The sequence below is a fragment of the Bubalus bubalis genome, chromosome 2 (genome assembly GCF_019923935.1).
Source record: "Bubalus bubalis isolate 160015118507 breed Murrah chromosome 2, NDDB_SH_1, whole genome shotgun sequence".
In the NCBI taxonomy this organism is placed as follows: domain Eukaryota; kingdom Metazoa; phylum Chordata; class Mammalia; order Artiodactyla; family Bovidae; genus Bubalus; species Bubalus bubalis.
Genome location: NC_059158.1, coordinates 149,997,649 through 150,012,371, shown reverse-complemented (window position 1 = coordinate 150,012,371; position 14,723 = coordinate 149,997,649). Strand labels below are relative to the sequence as shown.

The window sequence follows — 14,723 nt, the reverse complement described above, 5'->3', positions numbered from 1 at the left end:
TTGACTATCTCATTGAGAAATTAAAAAGAAGAGGTTTCCTAATGTTACATAATTGAGGAGGAGGAAGAAGAAAGGCCAAAGAGTTGGTTAAGTCAGAATAATGGAACATTTTGAAAAAATGCAACTTAATTATTTTTAAGCATGTATATTAAAAGGGAACTATCCATAATTCATTTTAATTATTTTCTACCTATTTTAATAGAGAGATGAGACTGATTTTCACTTCACATATCATTTATACACACACACACACACACACAAACACACACACATATATATATCAGAGGCAACATCCCAGAATCAGAATAACACTCTCCATGTGAGGCCTCTGGGCTCCCTGCTCTTGGAAAATGATAGGCATGATTTATCTTCCTGCTCTTTGTGTGACAGAGTTCTTATTTTTCCCTAAAAGGAGTTTTCTTAAATAGATTAAATGTCTGTTGAGAAATTAATAGCAAATCAAATTTCAATTACATGTGAAGATAATATTTCCTAAACATCTTAGCTGCTGCATAAATTCTAAATTAGGGGATTTCAAATTGATGAAAATTTACTGTATTTTTCATAACCTCTGCTATGACAAGTTTCCTACATTTAGTTTTGCAAATGGACTTGCCAGAATGTTACAGGCTAATATTAACAAACATAACCTTTGTATTCACTCAGCTTTATTTCCCTTGCCATATTTATTTATTACAAGGCACAGAGTAAAGCGTGCAGTTACCTTCTGAATGATTCAGGAGCATATGCCACCACAGTAACACACAGCTTAATGGCTTCACTTATAGAGAAAGTCAGGTCTTCGTTTCCATAGCAGAAATCTACAGGGACAGAGGTCAAGGCACACAATCAGAGTGGATTCTGTCAGGGATAAAGAGGAGCTTATCACTCCTAACATTTTCTTTCTAGTGATATTTTGTAGGTATTTCTTTAATAGACTTTATTTCTAAACTGTGAACACTCAATTTCCTAATCTTAAGGGACTAAAAATTTTATTCTATTTTGGAATAATCATATGACAAATAAAAGTGTTTTTTGGGTAATTAAAAAACTCTCATCTAATAGAACAGCAGGCTTCCCTGTCCATCACCAACTCCGGGAGTTTGCTCAAACTCATGTCCATTGAGTTGGTGATGCCATTCAACCATTTCATCCTCTGTCGTCCCCCTTCTCTTTCTGCCCTCAATCTTTCCCAGCACCAGGGTCTTTTTAAATCAGTCAGTTCTTCGCATCAGGTGGCCAAAATATTGGAGTTTCAGCTTCAGCATCAGTCCTCCAATGAATATTCAAGACTGATTTCCTTTAGAATGGACTGGTTGGATCTCCTTGCAGTCCAAGGGACTCCCAAGACTCTTCTCCAACACCACAGTCCAAAAGCATCAATTCTTTGGTGTTCAGCCTTCTTTATGGTCCAACTCTCACCTTCATACATGACTACTGGAAAAATCATAGCTTTGACTATACGGACCTTTGTTGGCAAAGTAATGTCTGTGCTTTTTAATACACTGTCTAGGTGTGTCATAGCTTTCCTTCCAAGGATCATGTGTCTTTTAATTTCATGACTGCAATCACCATCTGCAATGATTCTGGAGCCCAAGAAGAAAAAATCTGTCACTGTTTTCACTTTTTCCCCTTCTATTTGCCATGAAGTGATGGGACTGGATGCCATGTTCTTAGGTTTTTTAATGTTGAGTTTCAAGCCAGCTTTTGCACTATCCTCTTTCACCTTCATCGAGGCTCTTTAGTTCTTAACTTTCTGCCATATGTTATCTGCATATCTGAGGTTGTTGGTATTTCTCCCAGTTTTCATGGTAGAGAATCCTTAACACTTTAAGAACTATAAGAAATTTAAGAAGCAGGGGATAGGAAAATGTATTCATTTAACTGATACTAAGCCCCACTTATGTTGTTGTTTTCATTTAGTTCAAAATATTCAGTATAAAGTCACTAAAAATATTACAAGGAAAAAAGGAATGTTAAGGCAAATTTTCCTTTTACCCAATGATTTAAGAGGCTTCTCAGCTTTGACCAGCTCTAAGATGTCCAGGATGTCAGTGGTCTCTCCCTCCAGGGACTGCAGCAAGTCAAACAGGCACTGAGCTGACACACCTTTGCTGGATCCAGTATTGGCAGCATCCTGTGTAAAGAAAAGTCATGGGCCATCACTGAAAAGTCTACAAATAACAAATGCTGGAGAGGGTGTGGAGAAAAGGGAACCCTTACACATTATCAGTGGGAATGTAAGTTGGTACAGCCACTAGGGAAGACAGTATGGAAGTTCCTTCAGTTCAGTTCAGTTCAGTCGCTCAGTCATGTCCGACTCTTTGCGGCCCCATGAACTGCAGCACGCCAGGCCTCCCTGTCAATCACCAACTCCCAGAGTTCACTCAAACTCATGTCCATTGAGTCAGTGATGCCATCCAGCCATCTCATCCTCTGTCGTCCCCTTTCCTCCTGCCCCCAATCCCTCCCAGCGTCAGAGTCTTTTCCAATGAGTCAACTCTTCGCATGAGGTGGCCAAAGTACTGGAGTTTCAGCTTTAGCATCATTCCTTCCAAAGAACACCCAGGGCTGATCTCCTTCAGAATGGACTGGTTGGATCTCCTTGCAGTCCAAGGGACTCTCAAGAGTCTTCTCCAACACCACAGTTCAAAAGCATCAATTCTTCGGTGCTCAGCTTTCTTCACAGTCCAACTCTCACATCCATACCTGACTACTGGAAAAACCACAGTGTTGACTAGACGGACCTTTGTTGGCAAAGTAATGTCTCTGCTTTTCAATATGCTATCTAGGTTGGGCATAACTTTCCGTCCAAGGAGTAAGTGTCTTTTAATTTCATGGCTGCAATCACCATCTGCAATGATTTTGGAGCCCCAAAAAACACAGTCTGACACTGTTTCCACTGTTTCCCCATCTATTTGCCATGAAGTGATGGGACCAGATGCCATGATCTTTGTTTTCTGAATGTTGAGCTTTAAGCCAACTTTTTCACTCTCCTCTTTCACTTTCATCAAGAGGCTTTTTAGTTCCTCTTCACTTTCTGCCATAATGGTGGTGTCATCTGCATATCTGAGGTTATTGATATTTCTCCTGGCAATCTTGATTCCAGCTTGTGCTTCTTCCAGCCCAGCGTTTCTCATGATGTACTCTGCATATACGTTAAATAAGCAGGGTGACAATATACAGCCTTGATGTACTCCTTTTCCTATTTGGAACCAGTCTGTTATTCCATGTCCAGTTCTAACTGTTGCTTCCTGACCTGCATACAGGTTTCTCAAGAGGCAGGTCAGGTGGTCTGGTATGCCCATCTCTTTCAGAATTTTCCACAGTTTATTGTGATCCACACAGTCAAAGGCTTTGGCATAGTCAATAAAGCAGAAATAGATGTTTTTCTGGAACTTTCTTGCTTTTACCATGATCCAGCAGATGTTGGCAATTTGATCTCTGGTTCCTCTGCCTTTTCTAAAACCAGCTTGAACATCTGGAAGTTCAAGGTTCATGTATTGCTGAAGCCTGGCTTGGAGAATTTGGAGCATTACTTTACTAGTGTGTGAGATGAGTGCAATTGTGTGGTAGTTTGAGCATTTTTTGGCATTGCCTTTCTTTGGGATTGGAATGAAAACTGACCTTTTCCAGTCCTGTGGCCACTGCTGAGTTTTCCAAATTTGATGGCATATTGAGTGCAGCACTTTCACAGCATCATCTTTCAGGATTTGAGATAGCTCAACTGGAATTCCATCACCTCCACTAGCTTTGTTAGTGATGCTTTCTAAGGCCCACTTGACTTCACATTCCAGGATGTCTGGCTCTAGGTGAGTGATCACACCATTGTGATTATAAGGGTCATGAAGATATTTTTTGTACAGTTCTTCTGTGTATTCTTGCCACCTCTTCTTAATATCTTCTGCTTCTGTTAGGTCCATACCATTAGAAAACTAAAAATAGGACTATTATATGACCCAGCATACCCACTCCTGGGCATATATCCAGAGAAAATTCTAATTCAAAAAGACACATGCACCCATATGTTCATAGCATCACTATTCACAGTAGCCAAAACAAGGAAACAACTTAAGTGTCCACCGATAAGCAATATCCTGTGATAAATCATAATGGAAAAGAATATAAAAAGAATGCATATTTATGTAAAACTGAATCACTCTGCTATACAGCAGAAATTAACACAACATGTAAATCAGCTATACTTCAATTTAAAGAAGAGCTATTTTAGTTTATTAATTCCTACCTCAGTATTAATATGGTTTGATCAGGAATTCAAGTTTCAAAACACTGCCACTGATAACAATTATCTAGGTGGTATTCAGTTTATGTAATTCTGCATCCAACCGTGCTACTGTATGATTTTGGAATGGAATGCCTAATTTTAAAGGATCTATTAAATGCTTGTTGCTCAGTCACTCAGTCATGTCTGACTCTTTGCAACCCCATAGACTGCAGCACTCCAGGCCTCCCTGTCCTTCACCAACTCCTGGAGTTTACTCAAATTCATGTCCATTGAGTTGGTGATGCCATCCAACCATCTCATTCTCTGTCATCCCCTTCTCCTCCTGCCTTCAATCTTTCCCAGCATCAGAGTCTTTTCAAATGAGTCAGTTCTTTGAATCAGGTGGCCAAAGTATTGGACTTTCAGCTTCAGCATCAGTTCTTCCAATGAATATTCAGGGTTGATTTCCTTTAGTAAGGACTGGTTGGATCTCCTTGCAATCCAAGGAAGTCTCAAGAGTCTTCTCCAACACCACAGTTCAAAAGTATCAAAAGGAAAAGCTAATCCAGTACAAAAGAGATCTTTATGGAAACTCTTGAAAATACAGAAATGTGAACTGCCAGAATAGTTAATGCCAGTGTTTCCTCTGGTCTTTGATAGTAGGACTCAGCTTTCCCCCCTAAATTTCCATAATGAAATCAAATATGTTTGAGAAACAGAAGCTTATTTTTAAAACCCTGGGAATTTTGTGGTTCCTATTTGATAATCTATTGAAATATCTCCAGAATAGATACTTGCTATCTCTGTAGAATGGCTTTGATTCATTCATTAAAAACAACAAATCCTCATTAAATTCCTACTGTGTGTCAGGCATCATTCTGTGCACTGAGGTTATAGCAAAACAGAAACAAAAGCCAAAAACCATACAAACAAAACAACAACTAAAATCAAGCAAAGGCAAACAAAAATCAGATCAAGATCTCACTTTAGTGGAGCTCAAATTCTACTGTGGGGTGTGGCGAAGATACATATTAGTGAAACAAATACAGGTATTATATGTGATACAGTATAAATACTCTGCATGAAAATAAAAATAAAACAGGATAAGTGCTGAACAGTGATAGAAATGAGAATCAGGAACTCTTCCTTCTTTTTTTTTTTAAACTTTTTTATTGGAGTATAGCTGATTAGCAATGCTGTGATAGTTTTAGGTGGATAGCACAAGGGACTCAGCCATACGTAGTCACGTATCCATTCTCCTCCCAAGCTTCCCTCCCATCCAGGCTGCCACATAACACTGAGCAGAGTTCCTTTTGCTATACAGTAGGACCTTGTTGGTTATCCATTTTTAATGTAGCAATGTGTACACATCCATCCTAAACTCCATAACCGTCCCTTCCCCCCAGGAAACCATAAGTTTGAGAATCTTTTCCTTTTATCATTTTCTATTTTCCATTCTTTTATTAATCAAAAAAACTAGAGAATTGGTCTATTTACATCCTAGGGGCTGAAATGAGGCCTGAAGAGAAATTCTGAAGAAAGACAAATTTCTTATTGAAAGAGAAATGATTTAGGGTATTTGCATTCCATAGGTTGAAGAAGAGAGCTGAGAGCCTGATAACAGAAATGGACAATGACCAAACAAAAAAACAACTAAAATCAAGCAAAGGCAGACAAAAATTGGATCAAGATCTCACTTTAATGGAGCTCAAATTCTACTGTGGGGTGTGGCAGAGATCCATAAATGGACAGAACAGAAACGGACAATGGCCATACATAAAAACAGAACTCTGATCCACAACCTGTAATAACCAGCCTAGGAATCCACTGCTATAGTGAGTTCTGAATAAACAAACTTGGTTTTTCTCATTGGGTTGGTCCTTTATTTACTTCCACAGAGTTTACTCACAGGAAACTCCAGGAGAGGGGCCACACTCGCAAACAGCTGGAGCACAAAGGGCTTGCGGTGTAGAATGTAGAACTGGTGGCAGGCAAATTCAATGGCTTGACGCAACTGAGGATTGCTTTCATAGTCAGAGTACACCTGTGCAAAAATACCACATATTCAGAAAAGGCCTTAACAGCTTACTAGAGTTGTGTTTGGTTTACAAGCTCATAGCCATGGGAAGCATGGAGGGAAATGACTAATTTCATAAACTGATAGAGGGGAGGGTAAAGTGGTATATACCTTTTTGAAAGAAATCTAGAAATATACATAAAAATGCAAAAAATAAAATATACTATTTCCCCAGGAAGTTTATGACTAGTAATTTGTCATAAGAAAACAATTAAACAAATATACAAAGATGTATATACAGGAATGCCTGCTCCAAGACATTAAGGCATTAAAATAGTAGAAAATTTGAAACCTAAATTATTCATAAATTGGGATTAAGTGAATTATTTATATGCATACAACAGAGTACTATGCAACTATTTTTTAAAAGATGCTATATAGTGCTAAATGTAGCTACAGGGAAAATGCCCACAACATTCTTAGCGTCACATTAAAAAAAAGGTAGGCAAAAACTTGAACATATGGTATGCTCCAACTTCTGTTTTAAAAAAAGTAGGAGAGAGAGCACCAGGATTTTCAAGATGGGCAAACAATGATTATCTAGGAAGGAGGATTATAGATGATCTTTCTTTTCTTATCTAAACTTTCTTCTTTTGAATTTTATAATGAACATTTATTGTTTTTGATAGTTATTTAAGAAGCTATAATAATAGATAATAGATAAAATTCCAACTATTTAAAAAGAGGACAGAGAGCCCTGATGATACTAAAAGTCAATTTTTTGCCTCTGTAGGTTGAGCAAACTCCACTTTACATAAGCATGTATTACTTCTTCCATGATTTACTAAAATTTCCATAAAAATAGAGAACTAGGATGAGCCCCCAGGCCCTTTCTGAACTTTATTCAGTACCCCTCAATGGGGCCACATATGCGTTAGACATGATTAAGGGAAAACTGTTCTGCTACATTCATCTCCTCCAACCACCTCATTATACCAAATTTAACAGCAATTTTGAAAATCTCTTTTCAGAGAGAGGTTGCAAAATCCCTTCAGAGAAACAGCAATTGAACACTTGCCTCACATTTGAATAATGGTTCTCAAACTTCTGAGGGCATCAGAACTACCCAGAGGTTTTGTAAAAACACAGATTCCTGGGCCGTGACTCCAGAGTTTCTGAAGAAGTAGGTCTAGGATGGGGCCCAAGAATGTGCGTTTGGAACAAATTCCCAAGTGATGCTGATGCCGCTGGTCCAGAGATTTCACTTTGAGAACCACTGGCCCAGAAGAAACGGGGAACTGTGGCTCAAATCTGGGAAATCTCAGGATAGAATGGAATACTGTGACCTTCGGTAAATCTTTGTGGGGGTTTCATTTGGTGCCTTCTGAGGTCATGAAAACAGATAATTCGATCAGCTAAAGTCTCAGCATGGACCTTGTTGACCTTCTGAATGGGCAGGGGAGGAGGCCCACGTACCTGCAGCATGGTGGGCAGAATCCACTGGTAGCCACTGAGGGAGAAGAGGTGGTTGAAGTGCACGGCACTGTTGATGACAGTGGCCGCGTACTGCCTGAGCAGGGCACTGTCTTCTGGGTGCAGGATCAGAGCCCCATTAAAGACGTTGAGGAAAAGCATGATTTCATCTCCCCAGGGGAATTCACTAGGCATGCCCAGGAACATCTCCTCCAGGAGCTGGATCCACAAGCTTTTCTGAAGAGTGTCAAGGCCAAAGAGTTCCTTTCCAGCTGTGAGACATGAAGACACAGAGGCAGGTTTAGCCCCACACCAACCCCCATGTCGGCATGGAGGGCAGTCCAACCCTAGGGCCCTGCTGTTTCAACTCGGGGATGTGAAGACCTACTGCTGACATGCACAATGTTGCCTGCATTTTGGTAACACTTTCGAGTCTTCCCAGGACTTTTCTGTCACCCCTTTGATTCAACTCTGTGGGCAAGACAGGGCCGGCAAGTATGGTGTGTTGCTGTTGCATAAGCTGTGGCTTTGAGGAAAAAATTATTTCAGAAAGAAAATGGCAGGGCTGGGACTAGTTCTTGGTCTTTTAACTCCTGGTTGGACTAGAGCTCATGTACCATCACTCTGAGCACCTGGATGAAGACACAGCACAAAGATGCTGATTTAACTAAATTGTCACAAATGAATAACTGAATGTGGTTTCAAAATGGATCTTTTTCTATTTCTCTGTCTCACTCTCCCTTTCTCTCTCCATTTTTCTCTTTCAATTCAGGTAATTTACATAGAGTAAAATACACAGATCGTTAAATGTAGGATTCAATGAATTTTGACAAAAATACCCACTTGTAACCAACATTCCAATCAATATATGAACCATTTTTATCATCTGAGAAAATTCCTTCAAATCCCTTTCTGGGAAATCCATTCTCCCCGCCCTCTGCACCGCACCACCCCCCAACCCTAGCCCCCGCCCGAATAGGGAACTACTGCTCTGATTTCTTGTCACTGTAGATTCATTTTGCCTCCTCTTGAACTTCACAGACGGAGAAGGCAATGGCACCCCACTCCAGTACTCTTGCCTGGAAAATCCCATGGATGGAGGAGCCTGGTAGGCTGCAGTCCATGGGATCGCTAAGTCAAACACGACTGAGCGACTTCACTTTGACTTTTCACTTTCATGCATTGGAGAAGGAAATGGCAACCCACTCCAGTGTTCTTGCCTGGAGAATCCCAGGGATGGGGGAGCCTGGTGGGCTGCCGTCTATGGGATCGCACAGAGTCGGACACGACTGAGCGACTGAACTGACTGACTGAACTTCACAGAAATACTTGTCCTTCACTTAGTCAAGTACTCCCTAACAACACCCTACTACTTTCTTCAATTGCTTATGATTAGCTCAGAGCAGTGGTCTCAGAGTTTCGTCCTTTAAATGGCAGCATCAACCATGCCTTGGAACTTGCTAGAAATACAAGTTTCTGAGTCCCATTCCAGAGCTACTGAATCAGAAACTGGGGACTGGAGGGTGGGATGCAGCCATCTGTGTTTTATCAAGTCCTCCAGTCCTCCAGGTGATTCTGTTGCCCATTCAAGACTGAGAGCCACTGATTTAGAGGACTGTTTACTGATTAAGATGGAGATGATCTCCAGCTGAGGACAAAACTAGGCCATGAGAAGATGCCCAAGAGAGGAAAGGCTTCTTTCTTGATACCTTGAGGATCACTGAAGAGTGAAAACTCTGCATCAATAGCACTTCGAGGGAATGAGGGTAGTCGGAGGAGGTCTTCCTGGAGCATGGAGACGTGGGACTGCTTGTGGGCTGTGGGGATCTTCTGGGTGAGGGAGATGAGAAACAAAACCCGCCCCACTTCCTCCAGCTTGCGAGTGAACACCTAGCAGCAGGCGAGGGCAGAAGCAGACGAAAAGCAGAATTGGGCAACCCCGAAATCACCACGACTGAAGAAATTAAAATCTCTATTGGCAAACCAGGCTAAGTAAAAATTAAGGGGTGGGGAAAGTGAAAGGAAGGAGAAAGAATCTTCTTTTCCTTACCATGCAGAAAGAGCAAACAATAGTTAATTGACTCGCACTTCCTGCATCTGTCTGCTCTACAGAAGGAAGTGTTTCTCATGCCAGGCTGGAGAAGGAGCACAAGGCAAGTATTGTCAAGAACAGCTCAGTATTAAATAGAGTGCATTTGTGTGGATGTCATAAGATGGAAGGCCTTCTCCAACAGGAGCCAGTCAATTCCACTTGCTTCCCTCATTTCCAATGAGGCCTTAAGCTGTTTCCTGTCAGTTCTGGGTTTGCCTCTTAAAGACTGAAATGGGATTATGGAAAAACCTCTTTTGGGACAAAAGCTAATGGGGCCTAGATTGGTGGCCCTTTAGCCCCGAGTTTAGATGGCATGAATGTGGGGCTCGTGTTCCTTTTCCAAGTGCCTTTTCTGTTCTTGGTCAGAGGGCAGGGGGATGTGATTAGGAAGATGATCAGCAGCTTGACCAGAGCCTGAACCACAGTCTGCACATTATTATCTCCCTGAGGAACTTCGAAGTCTTAAGATCACAAGCGGGAGTTTACAAGAGTAAGAGTCTTGTTTTATGCTCTTTTTGCTAAAGATTTTTTTCTGTGTGTGTGGACCATTTTTAAAGTCTTATTGAATGTGTTACAGTATTGCTTCTGTTTTATGTGGCTTTTTTTGGCCGTGAGGCATGTGGGATTTTAGCTCCCCAACCCGCACCCCCTGCATTGGAAGGTGAAGTGTTAACCATGGAACAGCCAGGGAAGTCCCTATGCTCTTCTTTTAAAACACGTTCTTAAACATTGTGTTTTAAAAACCTCGCTCATGAAGAGCTGTTATTGATTATGGCTTTCATTATTTTGCTGCCAAAATCAGAGGCTGGTATAATTTGGGGGGATTGCTTTAGAAATTAAATATTTATGTTTTCTCCCAACACCTCATACTTTGTAACACATTCACTATTTTCTTTCTTTTCAATGCAATTTAGGTAGTTAATATTAACTATGTTTTAAATTACTTAACTGGTTGAATTCTATGCCATCTCATGAAGATATCTCTGAATACTTTGATGCCAAATTGGCATTCTTGCTATGTGCAAAAAAACTGAGAAGATAAAAGCTTTTTGTTTTGACATTTTATTAAAAATAAATGAATGTAACATGTGGTGGTGGTGGTTTAGTCACTAAGTCATGTCCAACTCTTGGGATCCCATGGATTGTAGCCTGCCAGGCTCCTCTGTCCATGGGATTCTACAGGCGAGAATACCACAGTGGGTTGCCATTTCCTTCACCACAGGATCTTCCTGACTCAGGAATCGAACTCAGGTCTCCTGCGTTGCAGGCAGATTCTTTTTCAACTGAGCTATGAGGGAAGCCCTTTGACATTTTATTAAAAACAAATGAATGTAACACATAGACCACATTAAACCTGCATCATCAGAACTGTGTGCTACAGCTACATTTCACATGCAAAACAGTGAATTTTCTTAAGTTCAGTCTGATTTGTGATGAGATGTGTGAATGTTATTCTGCTCTTCAATCTAAGTACAGCAGGTTGATTCTATCTCCTCCTAGTTTAAGAGACATTACCAACATACCAAAGGTCAGATCACTGGTCAGAGGCAGAGCTAGGACTGAGTCCAGATCTCTGAACCTTGGTTCAGTGCCTTTTTCAGGTATGCTACCATCCATTGAGAGGAGGGCATGGCAACCCACTGCAATATTCTTGCCTAGAGAATCCCATGGACAGAGGAGCCAGGCAGGCTACAGTCCATGGGGTCGCAAAGAGTCAGACATGACTGAAGCAACCTAGCATGTAGGCATGCATTATCCATTGATCCCTTTTATTTTTTTCCAGCTAGCAGAAATTTCTGAAACAACCTTCTTATAGCTACATTATATGTATTCCCAATCTGGAATGAAAATCCATACTTAGAAACTAGTAGGTAAATAAAACAGAAAATTTCTATTATTTATACCCCAACAATTCACCAAAATACTACTCCAAGTGAGTATTTAATACCTTTACATATGATCCAATTTGCAAAACTTAAAAAATACACTATTTTGGGGGAACTGTCTATTGATCAAGAACCCATCCTTCTCTCTCTAGAGATCATAACAGAACCATAGGATCTCAGGGCCAGCAACCATTTACAGATCATCTATCCCAGTAACATGACACAATAATAGCATAAAACTGTGGTGGTCAGGCACCTGTTTCTGAATGAGCTCCTGTCCTTTCTCTGGATGCATGTGTACAAGGTTCAGCTGTGGAGACACGGATCTCCTGAAAGGGTAAATATCCCGAACGTAGGTCTGTGATGGGGTTACACAAAGACAAAAACAGAGTTCAAACGGCTAAACTCTGACTCTCATTTTCTCATTCCCCAAAGGGCAGACAAACATAAGCTATGCATTTTCTAATGGTTTCCATTCTTTCTATTTCACCCCCTGGCCAAATTCTACAAAATCCCAGGAGTAAACGCCCTCCTCAGGAAAGCGTCAAACTCCCCAAGCCAGATACACTTTCCCAATCCCAAATGCCCTGTCAGGAGCAAGGGAGCCAGAGGCAATTTACTAAAACACATTCTGGAAGAGGAAGAAAATCATTCTCAAGTGCTGTCAGTGGTCTTGAGGCTTCCTTTTGCTAATCAGATCAGGTTTCCATGATCATGCTTAATATAGTGGAACAAGAATAATGTTAACATTCCAAATAGATATATGTCCTTACAATATGGGAACTTAACTTTCACTTAGATGTAATAAGAGTGACAATATACCTTACTTGACTTCTTCAATTATTACAACAACCCTAAAGTATACACCATCATCACCTTCACTTTACGGGCAAGCAAACTGAAGGGTATGAAGGTCAAGTGGCCAGTCCAAACCTATGTTGACAGTAAGACAGGGTGATCCAAGAGCCATACTCCCCACTGTTAAACAGTGACACACCTCTGAGGGAAGCTGCACTCAGGAAAGGCATAACAGGCTTTTGATACAACTCTCCATGAACGTCATCACTCCACAGGCTTACCTTATTGTAGTGGATAAGGTTCCATCGTTTATCCATGAGAAAGTAATGTGTTGACTGCGATTCTGGGATATTAAAAAACTCCAGACACTCCTAGAAAAACAACAACAAATCTTAAAAAAACATTTACTGAGATCATATTATGAGCCAAACAGTAAGATGAAAGACAAAAATGCCATAAAAACAAGGAAATTTCTTATAAGGAATATATATATATATTTATATCTTACATTGTATATATTATATGTGTGCATATATGTGTATATGTATTATACACACATATATATGAATATATACAGGCACATAGCCATCTAAAAAATGGTAGCATAAAGACTGTGTAAGATCTCGCAAGACAGAGGTAGGGGTTAAGAGGTGCAAGCTATATTTATTAATGTATGATAAATAAGCTACGAGGACATAGTGTGCAACACAGAATGTATTTTACAATAATTATAAATGGAATATGACCTTTAAAAATTGTGAATCACTAGGCTGTACACCTGAAGTTTATATAATATTATACATCAACTATACCTTAATTTTGGAGAAGAAACTGGCAACCCACACCTGTATTTTTGCCTGGAGAATCACATGGACAGAGGAGCCTGGTGGGCTAGCGTCCATGGGGTCACAGAGTGGGACATGACTGAGCTACTAACATACATACCTCAATTTAAAAAAGACACTGTGACATAAACTATCTGCTCTGCTCTCATAGTGCTAAACGAGGTACAATTATAGTACAGCCTTGAGTGATGAACTGTGGAGACACAGTGGCATCTACTGGCCTCAGTATCAGGAAGAAAGCATGTTCAGTAGCAGCATTAAGAGTATTATGAACTACAATGATTGAGCACTTATCTACTATATTCCACATGCAAGGCTTCCCATGTAGAGAACTTGCATGTGTGTGTGTGTGTGCGCGCGTGCGTGTGTGTAGGTATGCTAAGTTTCTTCAGTCATGTCTGACTCTTCGCAACCCTTTGGACTGTAGCCCACCAGGCTCCTCTGTCCATGGGATTCTCCAAGCCAGAATACTGGAATACTTGTCATGCCTTCCTCCAGGGGATCTTCCCAACCCAGGGAGAACACTTGTATAACCTGCACTAATATCGAGCACTGCTGAAAAAGAAACTGAGACTAGAGAGAGCCTGCCATTTGATTTATTTAGGTGACACTGGTTGCGGTGGAGCCTGAGTTTGAACTCACTGCTTAGGGGAAGTGGATGTTGACGTCTGTTTCCCCGGGGCCTGAGAGATTCTCTGGGGATGAATGGGTGAGACTTGGAGGAGACCTAACGACCTTTTCTACTGAAATCAGATACATAGGTTTGGCAAGCTGGTTTTCTCAGAGGTCTTTTCTACTTATGTCTGGGCCAACAGTTAGGACTTCAGCTAAAAGAGGAATCACTGTACTAGTATACTTACTACTTTTCCTTTAAAACCTTCCAGGCATGAGTAGCTATGGATTGCATTTCCCTTGAGGTACACAATTGCCATAACCATTCAAAATACTTTCTTGATTCACCTAATGTATTCTAAGGTGTGTGTGTGTGTGTGTGTGTGTGTGTGTGTGTGTGTGTGTATATCTTCTGCCTCTCTAATCATTTCTGTCAGTGGCAAGTCAAGACTATGTATCAGTCAACTCAGTGCCAAAATAAGTGTCTCTGCATGGGTCACCTGATCACCAGAGTTTGTCCCAGTGTTCTTGGTGTACAAACCCAGGGCAGCTCCAGAACAACCACAAGTGATACCAGGATGCTCTAAAGTAGGATTCTCAGCATCTGAAGACAAGTGTTATGAGCTTTGTAGCTGAGAGGGAGCCTTTGGCTACTTTAGTGCAGAGGTAAAATGTCAGTGAAAGTGGGAAAAATATGCAAGAAAATAAGAGCAGGCAAAAGTGGGGCAGATTCTAGAAGATGTAAATAAATGCACATATTTATTTGAAGGTAGAA

At 40.7% G+C, this 14,723-nt stretch overlaps 1 protein-coding gene across 7 annotated transcripts in view; it reads right to left on the bottom strand.

Annotated features, from left to right (window-relative positions):
• UNC80 (unc-80 homolog, NALCN channel complex subunit) overlaps positions 1 to 14,723 on the bottom strand; it is a 228,877-nt gene that overhangs the window by 49,340 nt on the left and 164,814 nt on the right. For all 7 annotated transcript variants that reach the window (XM_044937752.2, XM_044937753.2, XM_044937750.2 and 4 more), the window contains 7 exons: positions 12,773 to 12,862; positions 11,950 to 12,051; positions 9,425 to 9,605; positions 7,719 to 7,987; positions 6,135 to 6,269; positions 1,999 to 2,137; positions 725 to 821 (listed from right to left, as the gene is read on the bottom strand). In XM_044937752.2, coding sequence (XP_044793687.1) covers positions 725 to 821; positions 1,999 to 2,137; positions 6,135 to 6,269; positions 7,719 to 7,987; positions 9,425 to 9,605; positions 11,950 to 12,051; positions 12,773 to 12,862 — 1,013 coding nt within the window. The remainder of the gene's footprint in view (positions 1 to 724; positions 822 to 1,998; positions 2,138 to 6,134; positions 6,270 to 7,718; positions 7,988 to 9,424; positions 9,606 to 11,949; positions 12,052 to 12,772; positions 12,863 to 14,723) is intronic.